General features: G+C 35.2%; 1 protein-coding gene across 1 annotated transcript in view; it reads right to left on the reverse strand.

Moving 5' to 3' along the window:
* Nucleotides 1-579: 579 nt before the first annotated feature.
* LOC150082607 (uncharacterized) overlaps nt 580-21,530 on the reverse strand; it is a 33,154-nt gene continuing 12,203 nt past the window's right edge. Inside the window, exons 2-3 of the mRNA XM_090377541.1 lie at nt 9,798-9,844; nt 580-9,568 (exon numbers count right to left, since the gene is read on the reverse strand). Coding sequence (XP_090233667.1) covers nt 2,681-9,487 — 6,807 coding nt within the window. The 5' untranslated portion in view covers nt 9,488-9,568; nt 9,798-9,844 and the 3' untranslated portion in view covers nt 580-2,680. The remainder of the gene's footprint in view (nt 9,569-9,797; nt 9,845-21,530) is intronic.

Genomic DNA, 21,530 nt, shown 5'->3' on the forward strand with positions numbered 1-21,530 from the left:
TGATTGTGCTAATCATGTATAATGCTAATAGATTCCTGATCTCATACACTGGATCACTGAGGCAGGCATCAATTGGGAAAAAATGGCTATTGAATCAATATATCTATCATGTAACTCGTCGAGTTCATATCAAGGAGCTGTAAGGTTCATAGCAAACTTTCAGAGATTCCTTGTCCAGTCTGTGTAGCTACTTAAAATGGCTGCACCTTTGGATGCATCATAGCTATTACTGTCCATGTTGATATAATCAGACAGAGGGAAACACGTGAAAAGGTGAACAAATGATGACCTCTGAAACAGGACTTATGGTTACTACCATAAGCCATTCTCCAATAATGGTGTTATGTATTGTCACTATCACAGCAGTGACATTACATCACACCCATAATAAATGCCATTTTAATTTCTGTGATTCTTGAAACTTTTCTTCTTTTTTGAATCACCTTGTATTTACATGTTATTGCACTTTAGAATGATACACGATCAAATGCTTTTATATATAAATGTTGTTGGCCATGATTAATACAGTAAAAAAATATAAGCTTAATAATATTAAAAATCGATAACATCAACTCTGCAGTTTATTGTAAAACATACACATTCTGATTCAACTGCCACACTTTTTAGTTACATGACTATGTTGGTCAGTCAGAAAGTAATCTTAACTTTCATTGTTAAAGATATGTGAAAATGTTCCTTTTGAAGTTAACTGCTCTATTGTCCACGATTTTATGTGGAATGAAACTCAACAGATGACAGAAAAGCAGGGTAGCTACTTAAAATGGCTGCACCTTTGGATGCATCATACCTATTACTGTCCATGTTGATATAATCAGATAGAGGGAAACACATGAAAAGGTGAACAAATGATGACCTCTGAAACAGGACTTATGGTTGCTACCATAAGCCATTCTCCAATAATGGTGTTATGTAATGTCACTACCACAGCAGTGACATTACATCACACCAGTATTGGAGAAGAAAGCATCCTTTTTATTATAGATGCTTTTGATACTCCAAAATCTGTTGGGCAGGTATGATGAGAAAATCAGTTGAAAAAAAGCACTTTGAATAGTTAAATGTTGGAAGGCAGACTCCATTTTTTTCCTCCAAGTTATGATGATGACTGAGTTGCCACGGCTAATCTGGCATAAAGATATCAATCTATTGTGTCTATTCTAAGGCTGCTGGTTTGTCTTCAAGATAAAAGGAGGGGGATGAGCCCTATACTTCCACCTGAAACTAGCTGACCCAGCCCCATATTTGAAAAATCCTTACATCATGACACAAAACTTGCTCACATAGCAGAGAAACAATCTTTGCTCTGATGGAGTGTGTTGCACCAAGCTCCATTCCAATTCAGGCCAGGCATATAAATCAGATGGATGGAAGGCCATGCCTTTTTTTAGTGCCACCAGAATGGACAATGCAGATCATATTTTGAGAAGGATGATACTAAGGGAGAAAATTATAAATAGATAAACAAAGAGAGGAAGCATTACTTTCTGACTCCCGTACATGCTAGAGAGTAGCCATTGCTACCTCAATTTTTGAGATTACTGAACTTAGTTGAATATAAATTAATAAAGTAATACATTTTTAGTATTATGTAAAATAAATATTTATATTATAATGATAGTACATAAATATTCAATTACACCAACGATAGCAATGAGTCCATAAAACAAACTGATCAGATAACGTGTGGGGATTCTTTGTACTCAACAATATTAACAAAATATTTCTGTTCAGGAAACTGAGACTTCATACAACAGCCTGTCAAGTTTTATTGACATTTATGATAAATACATTTTAAGGAATTGCAATTAACTTCCAAGTTATTTCATATGGTGTTTAATGAGACAGAACAAAGCAGAAAATAAAGAACAAAAATTCTGCAACAAGTGCAATAAAGGTAACATATACATTAATGTCATTTTGAATGGATCAGTTATGTCTTACCTAATAGCTCAAAGGAGCAATATTAATAAACATTTAAATTATCTCCATTTTGGAAATTTGTACCAAAATGACAAATATAACACAACTTTTATATTATGCTAATATTTAATACACAGACTAAAGCATTTTCACAGCTTATAAAAAAATAATGGACAGCTATCAGACAGAACCTGGGTAAGTGTATTTTACAGATTCAAGAAATTCTGCTTAATGGAAACATGTAATCACCTTATCTTACATTTCCCAAAGAAGTTTTTTTATACACTGATATACCAACAGAATTTAAAGGACTTAAATAATTTTAACAACACAAAAGGAATAAGGCATTTTATACATCAGATTATGTATAAATTTAGACAAAAGTGAAATTATAACCCACCTCATTTCATTTATTTTGTTGAGATCACAATAAAATTAATTCACATCCCAATATTCACATTAATTTATAGGAAAGGCTAAAATACAGACTTCAGGTGTATGAAACAGATCTCATTAAAAAAAAAGTTTAAAATAGAAATTTAACAAATACCTAGAATGATATGCTAACTCTTCTTATATTTAACTAACAGTATCAATTCCTGCCTTTTCCTCTGCATACTGATATTGTATTCAAAATGTTTATAGGAAAAGGAATGGTCTATAAACTAACTAATGACACTTCATACATACGTAGGTACATATACAAGAGGGTTCATAGTAAAGTAGTTCACAGTTTTTATCACAACTGGATTTCAACTTCTGCTAAGGAAGTTTCATGTTCTGGAACTATAGAGGAGGAATGGCAACCACCTAGCACTGCTGGTTCTATAAAGGCCACATCATTTGCAGTAGGTATGCTGTTATTTTGGGAGAGAAGAACTTCTCCATCCATACCGCTGTCCATAACGTCACACACTTCACTCATCATAACATCGGAAAGAACCTCACTTCTTCCTTCATTCATTTCGGAATTCCAAACTATTTCGTCGATATCTACATTGGGGGCAGTGGTAATATCAGTTTCCATCTGAGATGAATTCTGTTCTCGAATATATTGTTCATCATTTGCTTCAAAATAGCCTTCTTCAATATCAAGGACAATGTCACTAGCCTCGTTTAAATTGGGATTTATATTTTCGTAATCATTGTGAATAATCTCTGTTGATTCCTGCAAGGAACTACACATTTCTTCTTGATATTCATCTTCAACAGGAATGGTTTCATCTGACACTGAATCACATTCCTCTAAAGACTCATGGAAAATATGGGTTTCACTGTTAAGTGATTCACTATCTTTATGTTCCTTCCCTTCTGCAGCTTCTGGATGCACACGACCTAACTTACTACTGACTTTCTTTTCTCTCCCAGTCATTTCTGAAGAAGTTCCTTTGCGATGCAAATTTTCCTGAAGTTCACCTGCACTTTTAGAAGGTGGACAAGTTTCCCCCTCCGTTTTAACCCCACCATCATCACTATCAGAGTTAGCAGATTTCTTTCCAGATTTGTAATCAAAGAACACATCTGTCAAGTCAACTTCAAGTTTTTTGCTATGTTTTAGTGCTGCATTAATGAGCTTCTTGCTTGCTTGTGGAACTGTGTTTGAGGAAGACTTGGATTCAGTCTGTTGAGCATTATCACTACTTGCAGTTTGGTCATTTCCATCAGGATGTGATATATTTTCGGTAGGAACTTCATTTACAGCACTTTCATCCACATCTGTTTCAGCTTGATCATCAGGAACATCAGCAGCAATGTTGTTTGCTACATCTACACTGTTTTCCATTTCACCATTAATCAGAGGAGGAAAAAAGCGTTTATCAGGAAGCTTTTCTTTACCTTCATCTCTAAATATCAGTTCTTTCTTTCCATCATCATCTACAATCCATACCTCTGGCTGTTCACACACCATAAAGGCTTCAACTTTAAATAATTGCTGTGGCTGAGTGTGCCATCTAATGTGGTCCCTTAAGAATGATGTCTGAAGAGAGCTATAGTCACAATGAGGGCACTTCATTCCATCTCTAGAAGAATGGCGCCGTTGATGACTTTGTACAGCATCTTTACGAGTCTGAATATATGGACAGCGGTCACACAAGAATATTTTCTTTTCATCTAAGTTCTCTGATAATTTTGCATCTTGTACTTTTGAAGCCATAATAGACTGATTTCCAATACTATTATACATTCCAATACAATTATTAGTTTCTGTTGTATTAAAAATATTTAAATCTTGATTTTTGTATAATGGGCGATGTTTCGAGTGAACTGCTTTATGTTTGAAAAGATTTGCAGCAAAACGAACTGAATAATCACACTGATCACAGGTATATTTACTCTTTTTTCCATGCAAACCTACATGTCTTTCAAAGCGATTCAGTTTGTCAAAAAGTGCTGGACATTTAGGACATGCAAACACTCGGTGACTTGGTCTGTGTGGAACCTGCCCTTTACTATGAAGACTATGAAGCTGTTGATGGGTTCTTAAATTAATGGAACTACTAGTTGCATAATTACACAAAGTACAGTGGTATGTACCTTCACCACCATGTAAAGATAAATGATAATTAAGCGTGGAAGGTTTATAGAAGGCGCCTGGGCAGAGGTCACATTTGTACATCCTTCCTGTGCTTCCAGAACTACTCCTTAAAAATGTACTGATTTCTGCTTCTTCTAATACACACATCTGTTCTGAGCTCCGCCCATCTGCAAATGTATCTTTATTCTCAGAGTCTCCATTGTGATCACCATCCAAATCAAGTTCTGGTCCATACGAAGCTGCCCTTTTTGCAGCATATGCTGCTGTATGTACTAAAAGATGTTTGTGAAGGTGGGGCTTATGTCTTGCTCTATAATCACAATGTGGACAAGGATATGGTAGAAAAGCACCATGGAAAGTTTTGTGTATCTGAAGGTCTGCGATACTTTTAAAAACTGCTGGGCACTTCATACAAAAATAACTAAAGACCTTTTTCTTGACTAAACCAGTTGTGAAATCATATTCAGCTGGCTTGCGTGACACAGTGCCTATAAATTTTTCAGAGTGCTCAACACCAACTGCTTCAACATCATGATGATTTGATTTTCTGTGTATTTTCATGTGATTTGTTAAGCTGCCTTGATTAAGGCATTTATAATTGCAAAGATGGCAAGAGAAACGTGATGTACTCAGCTTTGTATGCATTTTTTCATGGATACGAACATTTGCACGTTTCTTGTTCATCATAGGGCAGAATCGACATTTAAACATTCTAAAGAGGTAATCACCCCGTTTAACAAATATGCATGGTATTTGTTCTGGAATTTCTTTGTTTGATATCTGCCTCTGGATTTCACTTCCATAAGCTTGGAAACTTGAATTTTCAGAAGCAATACTCTGACTTTCATTTGTAGCATCATAATCACATTCCACAGATTCATTCTGATTCCAGCCATTCTCTTGTTCAAGTTGAGAATTTTCTTCATCCTCCTTCCAGTGGACTTTCATATGTTGGGTTAAGAGATGTTGAAGACTTGCCCAATAGGAACACCTTTTACATTTGAAGGGTGCATTTTTATTAGGACGGTGAAACTGTTTATGATACAGGTACTGTGTTTTGTTGTTAGTCTTATAAGGGCAATGCTCACAAGCATGTCTCTTTGCCCTTAGTCGTGGTTTAGGATAAGAATTCAAATCAATGTTCCATTGGTTTTCACCAATATAATCACCATAGTCATCATTTCCCATCTCCATCTCTTCATCTTCATCTCTAGGTAGCATATCTAAAACATCTTCTGTAATTTCAATGTCTTCTTGGCTCATTTGTCCAGAAAATGCTTCTGCCTCATTTGGCTCCATGTTGTCATATTCAGATTCACCCGGAAAGACATTTGGTTCATTGCAATGAAGTTTCATGTGTCTCACCAAAGTTTTTCGAAATTTAACATAATACGGACAAAATGTGCATTTGTACATTGCACCCTCTCGGGGGCGATGATGCTTCATGTGAAATTTCATATAGAAGTATTTATCACACTTATAAGGGCATAATTTACAACAAAACACTTCATTTGGACTAGAAGAACTAGTGTTTTTATTTCCATTGTTAATTGAAATAAGTCGAATGCAATAACCTTCCTGACTAAAATTAAGTCGACTTTCAACATCATGCATGTAACCACCGTGACGGACTTTAACATGTCGAACAATAACATGTCTCCAACTTGAAGAGAGTCCACAAATACGACACCGAAAGGGTTTCACCCCAGCATGAACTGCAAGATGACTAATCACCACTTTCTTATCCATGTGCCGGAAACTACAATGTTTACAACGATATAATTTAAATTCACCAACGTAATTCTGGGAATTAGAATTTTCCTGAGGTGTTACAGTTGACTGATCCTGATGAGCAGTTTCTTCATTAGCAAATGATATGTCTGGGGTAACAACAATGCTCTCAGCATCTCCTTGTACAGGTGCTTCTCCCTGTTCTCTGTAACTCTTCTGTTCTGTTGTATTAACTGTTTCACCCTCCATTGCTTTTTCATGCATATTCATTTCCTCTTCATCATATTCTTCATCCTCTTCAAATTCTTCTAACATGTTAGAAGGCTGCATACCAGAATCTTCTTCAGTGTGATTACCATCTGCTTTTTCTTCTTCTTCAACTTTTACAATAAACTTCCTATATTTTTCATAATTTCTTCGCCCAGTTTCATCAGTTAATACAAGGTATGCACCCATGTGAGATTTGTCTCTGGACATCTTCATTCGGATATGTTTGTTTATATCCCATTCCCAGTTTGAACGATACCCACACTCAGAACACATAAAAGGCCGCTTATTGTAATGTTGAACGATGTGAACATGAAACCTAGATGCAGTACGTGTTAGAAAATTGCAGAAAGGACACTGATATTTTCTTACTACTATCTTCTGCGAAGGGCTTACTGGAATGTCTGTACCTTGTGAAGGTGAGTTGGCTCTTGAAATTTCTTCAATATCAGGATCCTGCCCACCAAATTCACCATTATCATCAAACTGTTCTTCATCATTCATTTCTATTAAGTTACTTTCTAAGGCTGTATCACCCTCATTATCATCATCATTGTCAGCATCGTCGTCTTCTTCGTCATCATCAAGGGTCACAAAAGGAACGTCATCTTTCTTACACGTGCTTAGGTCAAGTGGAATTTCTTGGTCGGGATTTGAACGTTCGTTTCCTGTTTCATTTTCGGTTTCTTGTGTTGCTCCTTGCCATTCACTTGAAGAATCTGAATTGCCACCAGGAACTTTAGTCAACTTTAATTTCAATGATGGTTGTCCAGATTTGGAATCAGATGAAGAAATTTTTGAAATGTGATATTTCTGCACATGTCGCGTGAGATCACCTTTCCATTTACACTTATATTCACACTTAGAGCATTCAAAGGGTTTCTCATCTGAGTGAACACGCATATGTTTTTGCAATTCTGATATCCACCTAGTTTTATAACCACAGATACCACATGTTGGGGTGGGTCCTCCTTGATCAACTTTTAATTTGGAAATAGAACTAGGAAATGCTGAATGTTGAGATGTGGAAGCTGTAGGCATCTTTGATGGTGCAGACATCTCAGTCTGTTTGAGTGGAATCACTACGGGAGAGTGCTTACCCTGTGAAGGATATGAAGGAGACTTGGCTGCTGGTGGAGAGTGTGTTGGAGATTTTCCAGACATTGCTGGAGATTTGTCTGGACTGTTCATGTGAGGCTGCACAACTGATCTCTTCCTCTTAGGTTTGATCATCTGCAATACTGTTGCAATATTATATGCCTGGGAATTCTCTTGATGGACTCGCATTAGATGCTTTGTTAACCATGCTAAATGTTCAAATCTCATACCACACAGTGGACATGGATGTTTCTTTGAAATCTGATGACCTTCTTCATGTTTTTTCATTTCAGAAGGCCAAGCTGCTCGAAAGGAACAAAACCTACATTTCAGTGACTTTTTATATATCTTGCCTTGTTTCCACACAAGTTCTGGATTCCATCCTTGTGCTTCATTTTTACCAGAATTCATGCTATTTAAATAGCTACCTTCTTCATCTTCTTCTTCCTCTTCAAGCTCATCTGTAAAAGTATAGGCATCTTCTAAATTTTCATCTTCCCATTCTAGTTCATTAGAATCATTAAAAGAGTTTTCATACATATCATTTTCATTGGGATCTTCATCATCGTCATCATGCTCAGAAAAATTATATGTTGCCCCATGGTGATTAATCAAGTGGACTGTTAGGGACTGCTTTGAATTGGCAGTAAAGCAACACTTATCACAACGAAATTCTCCACCGGTGATATGATTTCTCATGTGGCGGTCCATATTCCACTTATAAGCAGTCTGGAAGTCACACAAGTTACACTTTACCTTTGGAATATTATGATACTTGACATGCTTTCCATATCGTGCCTTATCATTTGTAACATATCCACACTGCATGCAACGAAAAAACTTCTTTTTTAAGTGCATTGTTTTTTCATGTTGCACCATCAAAATTTTGTTCCGTGTTTTAAAATTGCAAGATGAACACTTGAGCACTTTGATGTCATTTTCATTAGAGGTATGTTTTCCTGAGGGAGGAAATGAAGTTGAATTGCTAATAGTAAAATTCATCTGTGAAGCTGATGATGTTGTAACAGATGCCACTGGTGTTTTGGTAAAGCCGGGAGATGGTTCTCTAGTCACTGGTTTCACTGGTTTTTTAGGAGCTGTTACTCCTACTTTATCACGATGAACGAGACCACAGTGCCGTTGCAACTTCTGTATATGTCTAGATGCATAGATACAATATTTACATTCATGTATAGTCATACGCTCGTGATGAATATCACGTCTATGATACAAAAACTCTCTGGGATTGGTAGTTTGGAGGTTACACGATATACAAGTGTAACTCCTCTTCACTTTAAGAGGACCAAGCTGTCCTGTTTGTGTGTCACCTGACATTGTTCCTACTGATGGGGTTTCTTTTCCTAATTTAGATTCTGTTTGGTCTTCTTCAAATTTCTGATGTAATGATGAACTCTCACCAGAAAAAGTACCATTTACAGGAAGAGAAAACTGAACAGCATCTTCGGCGGTTTCACCTGATTCTTGGTTTTGCACTGGAATTGAGTTCTGTGTTACTGGAAACCTTTCATCATACTCTCGCAAAGCACTAGAATTAGTTAATAGTTTTGATTCTGAAAGTTGCTGATTGTGAGGTACGCCAAGCTTTTTCTTCTCCCTCTTGTACTTATCTGTTAAGTATTCTACTTCATCTCTGTGGACTGTCTCCGTATGGCGTGCAATTTCTTCTTGGTTCGGAGCAAAGAAGCCGCAAAGTTCGCAGGTTGTTTCTCTAGAAAGACCATGAATGTCACGCTTATGTCTGTACCAGTTAGCAGGATAGCGAGTGATAAATGGACACACAGGACACCTGAACACCTTTTCAGAATGGTTTATGGCCACGTGACGTGCCAGCATGCGCCGATTTGCAGCAACATAGTCACAAGCTTCACAAGGAAATCTTCCTAGCCCTGGCATGGCTGAGCTGAAAGCATGCTCTTCACAGACACTTACTTTAATACGATGACAGGCAAAGTTTTGTAGGGCATGCAGAGATGTCTGAAATAAACAAAGGAAAGAAAGATCACAATTATATTGCTGCTGTTAACATGCCAAGTCAAAAATAACGCATTTCAAGTATAATCATTTCATTCCAGTGTCATGCTGTTAGCAAACCAAAGAGAAAAAAGCAAACAAAATATAAGTTTACAGATCAGAAGACATTATGTTTGGCAGTGGCAATGCGGACATGCAGTTAATGATAAGCATATCATAAAATGTTTCTTACCTATTATATGAAAATGCCAACCAAGGTTCCTAAAGATTTTGAAGAATCTATTAAATAAGAAAAAAAGAAATGATCAAATACATCATAAAAAATATTACATAAAGAAATATAATACAGTGCGACCTTGATCATCCATGCTAATGATTGGGAGCGGGATGGCAGTTAATCGAAATATATGATTTATTCACAGGAAATGTGATTTGAAAGTACAATACAGTACTTATATACACAAGAGAAGAGTGTGTATATGTAACTTAATTTTACATATTTTGAAACAACAGAAAATAAAATTACCTTGCGGTAATCTGATATTAACTTTTGTTGTTTTTTTCTGTTGAAACTGTTTTTGTATATATCCGTTCTAATTTTCCTCAAACATAAAATGACACATTTAGTCAAAATTGTATAACAAAAAGACCTTGAGCAGAAAAACAACAAGTCACCTTACTGTTATTTCAATGAAAACAACCATAAGAGATGCAGGGAGGAGAAGTTCATGCACTGTAGACCCAGGGTATATTTATTTATTAAATAAATACAAAGAAATACTATAATCTCTATTGTTTATGCCAAACTGTCATTCAACTATCCACAAGCTTTGAAGAAAAAGAATAAAACAAATTGGTATTAGCAGAGGCATACGATGCAAGAAAGCAAGCTTATTCAGTATCAGCAAAAAAAAAAAAAAAAAAAAAAACCCCTTTAATTTTTAAAGCTTAAAATTAAGATGCTGTCAAGGCATAACAAATTAAAAAAAAAAAAAAAAAAAAACACAATCAAATGCACAATTGATCAAGGCATGGATAATCCAGATTCCACTGTAGTAACTTTTGATGATAAACACGTAGAATACTGCTGTACAGGCATGTTTTGAGGGGTGGAAATACAAAGCAATAATTCTTAATAAGATAAGAATTTGCATTAATAAATAGCAGCTAAAATGCCAGTTTTGAAAACCATAACTGCATACTTAAAAAGCGATTTTTAAAAAAACTATAAAAGTAAGTGAAGTGATATTTATTACAGAACTGAAGTAAAATGAAGGCAATAAAAATAAAAAGGCAGATTCAGTAGGGGATAATATTTCAAATTGTTCACAGTAAAATAAAGGGCTCAGAACACCGTGAGGCATCTGGATTTGCTTTCAGCTCCTGACAACAAGATTAATTTAACCCATAAATGCATCTTATTTCAAAAATGTCTTTAATCTCTTATAATTTACCTTATTAAATAATTTAACTTGCAGCATAGTGTAGAAGTCAGAGCACATAGCACTCATTGTAAAATTCAGATTCATCTACTAGATGGTTGCCCTGCACTAAGGACCTCAGTTAGTATTAGAATCAACATTTAAATATTTATTTTTATTTTTTTGCGATTAAAAAAAAAAAAAAACACTTCTACAATAACAAAAAATTATCCTTGATTACTTATCTTTTTGTAATACAGTGTTTCGCAAGTCTGAAACCACAGGGAATATTTAAAAATTGTATTCAATATATGTATCGTAAACATGATGCAAATTTTTTGTCAGTCAAAGAGAACACATGAATTGTTGAAGGAGTCCTGCTGCATGCAGTGACAATTTATTCTCCAATTTGCTTGACATTCTGTACATTCACAGCTTGACTTGGAGATGGTTTCACAAGTAAAAGACCAGAGGTGTAAGACCAGGGAATTGTGGAAACACTTCCACTGGCATGGCATCATGCTCGAAACATACCAGATATTTGCCTTGTTCGCTGGAAATGTGTGAAAAGGCTTCATTCTGCAGATATCAAGATATAGATGAAAATGTTCGGGCAAGGCACTGAAAAGTGAGAATTCTATGCACATGTTTCTAAGTTGTACTGTTTCCAAGATTCATTGGGTAATTTTCACTATATCGTGTGTGCTCTAAGGTTAAGGAAGAAATTCTCTTGGCTATATCTCAATCCATCACAGATCTACAAACAAAAATAATGTCATACACAAACAGTAATTCAAAAACAGAGAATGGAAAAAATATTGGTAATGACTCAGGAAAATACACTGACTGTAAATAAAAACCTTTAGTTGTATATTTATTTGTTAATGCTGATATAGGGATGTCAGACAAAAAAAAAAAATTCATTTGCAGTAATTACGGCATATTGTATTTAGTAATGACGAATGATACAAGGATGAAGCAACGTTACACATTAGCAAAAAAAAAAAAAAAAACCCCACAACAAGGAGGTTAGATCTGCACAGACAGCTTATTTATAGTTTGAAGTACACTTAATTCCAACAATGGCTGAAATAATTGACTGATTACCACCTTCTCCTTCTGCACAAAGTATCTATCTTAATGAACAAAAAAATTGTTCGAAGATAATAAAGAACTCAAAACATAAGTTGGTTGGTATTATTATGTTTATTTCCAAATTGAAAATACATACATAATAGGGTCAAACATTTCGTGGTATTTTCTTACCACTTCTTCGGTGACTGCAAAGATAGCAACTAAGGGTTATTGTTACGGAATTCTTACAAATTTTCAGTAAACCAAAATAAGATCTAATTCGAAGAATTTTGTTCAAAAGGTTAATTTTTATATAGTTAATAACGATAACACGTAAACTTACTAGTTGTCTTTGCAATATAAAATGTGACAAAAGATCACTCTGATTCCAAGAACTTGATTTGTGTATGGGTGAAACACATATGTTTCATTTCATTGGCTCAATGGGTAAAGGAAGAAGTTGATACACATTTAAGGATATATGATAAAAATTAAATAAATTAAAATAAGACAAAATTAAATAAATGAATTAAATTATGTAATCTAAATAATACTGTTGGAAAACTTTACCAAATAAGATCTTCTGTTACTGGGGTTGGTAGGAATTGATCTAGGTCGGTAGTCTACTTCTTAGTGGGGGGGGGGGAGATTATTTGGCTGGAAATTCTTCTTAACCAACCAAATAACTTCCATCCCCAAATAAGAAGTAAACTACAAACTAAATCAATTTCTACCAACCACCCTAGAAACAGAAGATCATATTTGGTAAAGTTTTCCAACAGTATTATTTAGATTACATAATTTAGTTCGTTTATTTAATTTTGTCTTATTCTATTTTATTTTAATTTAAACAATTTTTATTTCTATGTATTTAATTTATCATATATCCTTAAATGTGTATCAACATCCCCCATTAAGCTAATACCTGCAACAATGATATCCTCAGGGCATGAGTAAACCTGGGATTGACTATAAAAGGTAATCCCTTAGCCCACCTGGTAATGAAATTAATTAAATAAACCACCCCACAGTGTACGCGCACACACACACACACACACACACACACACACACACACACACACACACACACACACACACACACACACACACACACACACAAAAATCAAGAAGTCCTTGGGACCAAAATGATCTTTTGTGATGGTGATATTGCAAAGACAACTGTTAAGTGTTTACATGTTATTGTAAATAAAACTTGAGATCTAATTCAAAGCACACCTTTATCAGAGATATGCTTCGAATTAGATCTTAGTTTTATTTACTAAAACTTTTAATTCTACTAAAATATATTTTTCAGAATTCCATAACAATAACTCTTAGTTACTGCACAGGGAAATAGAGTGGGCCAGTAAATCAGAGAGTCTTATAATGGGAGATTTTAATTTCCCAGATATTGACTGGAATTTGGGGGCTGGTCACTAGGGTTGACTTAGTTGCAGTCACTGAAGAAGTTGTAAGAAAATACCACAAAATGTTTGACTCCATCATGTACATATTTCTAATTCAGAAATAAACATAATAATGCCAACATGGGTTTTGAGTGCTTTATTATCTTCAAACAACACAGTTTAGCTAAATATCATGCTGCTCGAGGAATACCACAAAAATTATTTGTTCAAAAAATCCCAGGGGCTCACATCTTGTGAATATGGGCTTGGCACACCCAGGGTCCTGAGCTGGATATCATCATTCTTCTCTTTCTTGGTGATTCCTTTCTACTTTTGACATACTCACTATCTCTCTCTCTCTCTCTGAGGGTAACTTGGGAATTTTTTTTAACACACAAAAAAAAAAACACCCTATTTTCAGCTTCTTAATATACTTTTTCAAAATCTCAAATAAGAAAAAAAAAAAAAAATTTTTTTTTGCCAAACTCATTCATTATTATATCATAAAATGCTAACAACGACTATATTTTGACACATCAATGGCTGAGAAACTTCAACTTTCTCAGCCATTTTGGAAATGTAAGAATTACCACACCTCAGTTAAGAAACTTTAAGTGGCTTGCATTTTTCAACATTCTGTTATTTGATCTATATTTGAAAGGGCAAATAAATGTGTTTCTCAAGCTTATTCTTTGCAAATATCCTTCAATTTTTCATAAATGAAGTTAGAGGTCAAGCATATTTTTAATTTGGTAATTTCATCACTAGTCCAATTAGAACAATTCCAGCATCCAACTAGCATCCACAGTTCATCTCCAAACTTGTTAAACCAAGCTTCCCTTTTTCTTCAATCATTCTTCTTAATTTACTCTTTAGGACAAAATTTAGGAAGAATAAATTCTAGACCAGTGTGATCAGATTTCTTATAGCTTCCAACTCGCCAAACTAATTGAATTTTATTAGAGTAATAGGGGTTTCAACATGTTTTAAAAGAAATAAAATAAAGTAAAATAGATAAATAAATATATAAAAGAATTAATGATATACATGGTAAATATTTTAGGATGGTAGCAAATATGTACTGAACATGCGTCAAGAACACAAAATAACTTATGCAGTGGAATGGTGGAAAGAGGGAAAATACAGTTTTGTTGTAAATTGAAAATTCTGATGGTAGATGAAAATTGTGGAGAGAGAGAAAAAAAAAAAAAAAGGTGGGTAATAACCTCCGCACAGCTCTCTGGGCTATCCAATCTAACTTATTTACATTTAAAAAAAAAATAATAATAAAGAAAGAAACAAAACTTACTTTCGTTTTTGTGGAAAATAAAAATCGACTTTTAGATTCCAACTCAAAAGGGCCTATATAAAAAAAAAAAAAAAAAAAATATTGCCTTGCAGTTGCATATATGACCCACAAAGGTCTCACTTTTGCTCACCACTGTTGTAAATGTTAAATAAAAAATCATGTAAAGTATTATACTGACATATTGAAATAAAAAATGGATACTAATCAAACTGGAATATCAAAGGTGTGCATGAGAGAGTGCAAAAATGATTGGGGGGGGGGGAACGGTTCCAGAAATAAAACAAATCTTAATTTTGGAAAATCCTTGTTGAAGTATTAATATAAATTCACGGAGAACAGGATAATTAGCCAGCCATACTATAAAACACTATTTCCTGGCTGTATATGTAGTTGTATAAAGTTACAGTTGGTCTCCTGTGATTCAATGGAATGAGTCACCTCAATGGGTTGGAAGTCTACCATGTGTTGTAATCCAACTCTGCATAAGTCCATGCAATTAATGTATTTACAACTAGTACTCCATTTTAAGTATGTATTTCATATTATAGCAATATATCCAATACATTTTTGTCAACATAAATAATTTGCCTTGTAAATCTTCACACCATACTCAAGCAAGACTATGGCTTCTATGGGTTTAAATTTGTGGGTATTTATAAAAGATAAATTTTCCTTCAATATCCCATTACTTATGTATTTAATATATTCTCAGAGATGTCTTGTGTCATTACCATGTACTGAGAATCAAATTAGAGTGTACTACTACATTATGTGTGTATGTGTGTTGTGTGTGTGTGTGTGTGTGTGTGTGTGTGTGTTGGGGGGTCAGAATGCAAGCTACTTAGGACCATCAAAACAATATGAAAAACTGATTCTCAGCACTGAACATCAAGTATCAAACTACAGTATGTTCCACCCATCTTCCTGATGGGAAAAATTGGTCCATACATCACGATCTTGCAATTGCAAGTTTCTTTCAAAAAAATTAGAGCACTCTGCACATTAATACAAATCGAAACAGCAAGTGCTTGTCATTCTGCTGCTCTGTTCATAGTTATTAAATGCAATGTTGTGAAACTGTGAAGACATTTCAAGAGAGAGAGAGAGAGAGAGAGAATGATGATACATGTTTTATTCAGATGAGAACTTTGAACCTCTCTCTTAGTGTTATATGAAAGCAAGAAATCTGTTTCCCAGCATGTAAGACCCAATCCAAAAATCCACTTCTTGCTCTCAAAACTTGAAATTTACAACTAATATTCATTCAGTAACATCCCTTATAATATTTTGTGTGAGAATTGGCACTATATAAGTGGGGTATGATCATTACTAGTAATAAGTGAGTGGAAAATGAGTTAAAAAAAAGTAGTTTGAGAAAGAATGATCTAATTTAAAAACGCTGGAAAATCCTAGTATTTTGAAAATTAATGACCATATCCAAAATGCATTTCAAAGTAGGCAGTCATTTTTAGCAGTCCCCCCCTCCTTTTCATTTTAATACTTTCCTAATGAAAACTAAACGTGCAGCTTTTACAGCTGAGAATTAATTTTGAGATGCACTGCTCTTAATCAGAAACCTTTCTGGCTAAAATTCTAAGAATATTAATATGCATAATAAAAGTTTGTTTCAGCCTTTCAACACCACATTAAGAACATATGTAAAATTAAAACAAATGTTTATGGCTGTCTATTAAAAGTTAATGCATGTTTTTCATGGAATAAGTTTTGGTACATGGTTTAAAAATTCCATCATATTTAAAATAATTCAACAGCTATAAACATTTTTAGTTATGGTTCTGAGAGGTTTAAATTTTTAAGCCATTTGAAAAGAAAGTATTTTCTGGGATTTAAATATCACATCTGTGTGTTTAAATTCTTGCAAGTGCCAAAAATTAAATGTATGGAAACAAAATGCTTAACTATCAAAAAAATTACTGTCCTATTTGAAATCCATTGGAACAAAGGTATCTGCATGGGAACTTAATGCCATCTTGAAGAAGGGCAACATGCCAAGTAAAGACATGGTATCAGGAGTTCACAAAATGCCTAAAGATAGCACAAGAACTTTGCTCTCTCTCCAGCTACAGAGCATATTTCCTAATGTTCACATCTTTCCAAGTGGGCAATAACACCAAAAACCAAGGTAGAAAAATGCAAAGATGCAATATGAAGCAAACTGTATACAGGATACGAAAGAACTGGTATCCACAAAATAAAAATATATGTAACAGTATAGCCAAATTTGGGCCATTTCAAAACTATTTACAATGCAATTTCTTTAATAATGAATTATACTTTTTTCACGGGATATTTCAAGTTGCAAAAAATTGAAATCTGCTCCAAGCAAGTTTTATATGTGTAATAGGGTTTGTGTTCTAAGGATTTACATATTGCCAATATATCTACATACATTTTATAAGTGAAAGGTGGAATGCAATATCATTAAAGGGTTTTTGAAATAAAATTGCTTCCATTTGAAGCAATTTTGTGATTTTTTGAAATAAGTAAATATAATTACATCTGTTTCTCACTATTTTGTGATGCACTCGTGCTTTCTATTTAAAGACAAGCAAGGATATAATAATTTGAATTGCGGAAGAACTGAATGACTAAATTTTCATATTATATATGGAATGGCCAGGGCCAGTTCATTCAGTGTACCTTTGCATTCAAAGAACTGACTGATCCATCCAGAAACAGTGTATATAAATGTGCAACTCAGAAAAAAAAAAAAAAAAAAAAAAGCCCAACAAGCATGACCTAGGTGATTTTGAGTGTCATATGATGGCACAAGATGTGCCAGTATCACGTATATTACTGCCTTGCTGGAGTGTTTACACATGTGTAAATTGACATACTGGAAGGTTCAACAAAGAAAAAATTCAGTCAATGACAGCAGCTGGAGACAGCTTGTTGATGTGAAAGGCTGACGGACAGTGAAAAGAATTGTGCAGTCCAACAACTGGTCAAACGACAGTCCAGAACAACAGTGGTATGCAAAAAAGTATATATGGGATGAGGTGAAACAAGCTATTCACAATTGAGATGCATTGCCACCGTCCAATGTGAGGCTGAAACAGGATGCAATCAAGTCTGCAAGGGCCACTTTCAGCATCATATGGATTCCATTCCCTGAAATTTGACAATGTTCTGAGACCTGAAGGAAGTATCATTTGCTATTAAGTCAATATAACTAATAAACTGGCCACAGTGTACATACAGAGTAATTTGAAATGACGCTCCATTTTCAAAAATTTGTGTTAAAACCAATAAAGATAGTTATATTATATAATAAAAGAAGTTGCCTTTAAACAAAAACAAGTGTTAATTCCTTCCCCATTTACCAAGCTAGTCTAGTTTAATATACACTCCACACATACACCTGCAGACACCAAATTAGTAATAAATTTCTTGTGATATAATTCACAACGTAGTGCACCAAACTGCAATATCAATATCCTTTATCAAATAATGCAAAAAACGAGTTGTGTGTGTGGGGGGAGGGGGTTAAGATTGAGCGAATGAAGCAGACAAGAAATGTATCTGGAAACCCAAGTTGCTATACTGTGAAAATTGGCTGGTTGTTTAAAATAAGCTCCAAGGCAATTATGGCTATGCAACATTGGTATATCATGTTGGTGAACCAACATTACTTTGAAAAAAAAAAAAAAAATAAATAAAAATAAATAAATAAAATAATAATAATAAAATTAAACAATAAACTAGTTCTAATACGTGAACCATGTTCTGCTGAATAAATTTGTTGTATAGTTCATTAGTCAAAATAAATATTTATTCTTAATTGATGCATAATGTGATCTTTATCATTAAGTTTTCAGTACTGTAGGAGTGCCATATGCTTTCTTTATTTGAAGAAAAAACTTGTGCAAAATATTTTTTTGCAGTCTTGCTCAATTTCTATCTCCATTTTTAAAAATTGTTCCAAAAAATTAGTTAATCTTGTATAACTACAGGGCCATATATATGAAGATGATAGCTTCACATGCTCAAAAGGATGCAAATGTATGGCCCATTTACAAAACAAAGAGCTCTAGTAGTAGCAATAGTAATAATGGAAGCATGTGATGCAAGAAAGCAAGCATATGAGCTTATGTAGCATCAGCCAAAAATTTGTTGTATGCCTAGAATAATGCTGATAAGAAAAACTTCTAATTATTAGCATTAGCATTAGTAGAGGCATTTGATGCAAGAAAGCAAGCTTATGCAGCATCAGCCAAAAAAAAAAAAAAAAAAAAACCACTCCCACTTCACCCCTCTGTTCGTTCAAAATACCTGTCCAGCTGAGCCTTAAACTTATTTAGGCTATCAACTTCCACGACAAGGGATGGAAGTCTGTTCCACCAACCAACCACTCACTGGCTAAAGGCAAATTTCCGCACGTCTATCCTACATCTGTCTTTCCTCAATTTGAATTTATGCCCTCTCAGGTGATTATTCTGAGTGAGAGGAAGAATCCCATCAGCATTGAGCATGCTCAAACCATTCAATGCTTTATACACCTCTATCAGATCACCTCGCTGGTGCCTAGTCTCCAGACACTGTAATTTGCAAATCTTAAGCCTTTCTTCGTAAGAGCACCCCTTTGTTCCATTCACTAATCTTGTTGCCCTTCTCTGTACTCGTTCCAGCAGCTCTACATCCTTCTTGAAATGAGGCCTCCAGGCCTGTATACAGTACTCTAGGTGTGGCCTGACCATTGCCTTATACAAGGGAATAATCACCTCCTTATCCCTGCTAGAAAAATTCCTATATATCATTGACAATACACCATGAGCTACTCTTGCAGCCCGTCTGCACTGCTCAGAGAACTTCATATCTGCCTGCACAACCACCCCCAGGTCCCTTTCATTCTCTACCACTGTCAGTGTAATACCACAGAGTTGATACGTTGCTCTGGGCTTGCTGTTTCCCATGTGTAGTACTTTACATTTGTCAATGTTAAACTTCATTTGCCACCTCTCAGCCCATCTGCTCAACCTTTCCAGATCCTGTTGCAGCAGCATAGTGTCAGTAGTGTCCTTGACAACCCTGCCTACCTTTGTATCATCTGCAAACTTCGACATTAAGCTTGATATACCATCATCAATATCATTTATGAATACAGAAAACAATAATGGACCCAGCCCTGAGGGACTCCACTAATAACATTAGTCCACGACGAGCAGTGTCCATTGATTACCACTCTCTGTCTTCTCCCCCTCAGCCGCCCCTTTACCCACAGCAGCAATTTGCCTCCAATGTTACACTGCTCCAATTTGTGCAGCAGTCTTCCATGTGCAACAGTATCAAAAGCCTTTCTAAGATCCAAGTATATAATATCAAAGTTATTCCCTGCATCCAGTTCCTTTGTGACTGCATCATAGTATCCAATCAAATTGGTCAGGCAAGACTTCCCCTTAACAAAACCAGACTTCCCCTTAACAAAACCATTATGTCCAATAGATGGACTTCGACAGAGGATGGACAATCAGCAAAGGTGATGGAATGTCATTCTGCAATGCTGCTGAATGAGTTGAATGAGATGTGCCGGTCCACAGCTCACTGATGTTCGACACAACAGAAAGAAGAAGGCACATATGTTTGAAGACTAGGTACAGGACCTTCCAGAAGCACTGACATATCTGTTTGATGTCTTAGGTCAACTACTTTTGTCCAAATTAGGAGTGCTGTTGTGCCCCACATGATTCCTTGCACGGTCTGCAATCTTTGGTGGAAGCAGGACTGCAATCTGGAGTCCCACTGAACTATCTGACCCTTGCACCTAGGTGTTATCATGAAAGTCTTTGGTGGTGTCATGGTCCAATCGAAGGCTGGAATGGCATGCAGTAGCATTTAGTAATGAGAGCTGTTTTAGCCTAGGTGTGAGTGATGGACAAATGAGAGAGAGAGTGTGCATGCAGACTGTATAAGGGAAAGCACATATTGCAAACTCATGGTATAAGGGTCTGAGAAACTTTTAAGCATGACATGAAAATCTCTCTCATGTAGAACACAGTATAACAGTCCATTACGTTGAAAATGTCATCAACAAAGAAGTAATCCTGATTTTGGTGAATAGTAATAGGGGCATGTGATGCAAGAAAGCAACCGTATGAGATTACGTAGCATCAGCCAACAAAAAAAAATAAATTTAAAAAATAATAATAAAAAATAAATTAAAAAAAATAATAAAACAATAAAAATTCACACAACCATTCCCTCTAAAAGTCTGTCCAGTTGCTCCTTGAATTTATTTAAGCTATCAACTTCCACAACGACAGATGGAAGTTTGTTCCAGCAATTAACCACCCACTGGCTAAAGGCAAATTTCTGCACATCTATTCTACAACTGTCTTTCCTCAATTTGAATTTATGCCCCCTTAGGTTCGTAATCTGAGCAAGTGGAAGAATCCCATCAGAATTCAGTGTGCTCAACCCAATCAAGGCGTTATACCTCAATCAGATCACCTCGCAGGTGTCTAGTCTCCAGCTTCTGCAATACAGATAATGTGATGCTCCAACACGATAATGCCTGTCCATTATATGCTGCCAACATTACCAGATTGGCTCTTCAACATTTGAATGTACTCCTATAGCAAGATCAGCAGTTCTGTCCCCAAACAAACACATCTCGTAATATAACCGGAAGGCACCTGACCTCAAATTTGATACCTGCACAATTGATCCCTTAAATGAAGGCTCATCTGAAACAGGCCTGGAACAGCGTACTTCAGAATGACATTCAACACCTCTTT

The sequence above is a fragment of the Mastigoproctus giganteus genome, chromosome 7 (assembly GCF_048544385.1).
Source record: "Mastigoproctus giganteus isolate SK-2022 chromosome 7, ASM4854438v1, whole genome shotgun sequence".
In the NCBI taxonomy this organism is placed as follows: Eukaryota; Metazoa; Arthropoda; class Arachnida; order Uropygi; family Thelyphonidae; genus Mastigoproctus; species Mastigoproctus giganteus.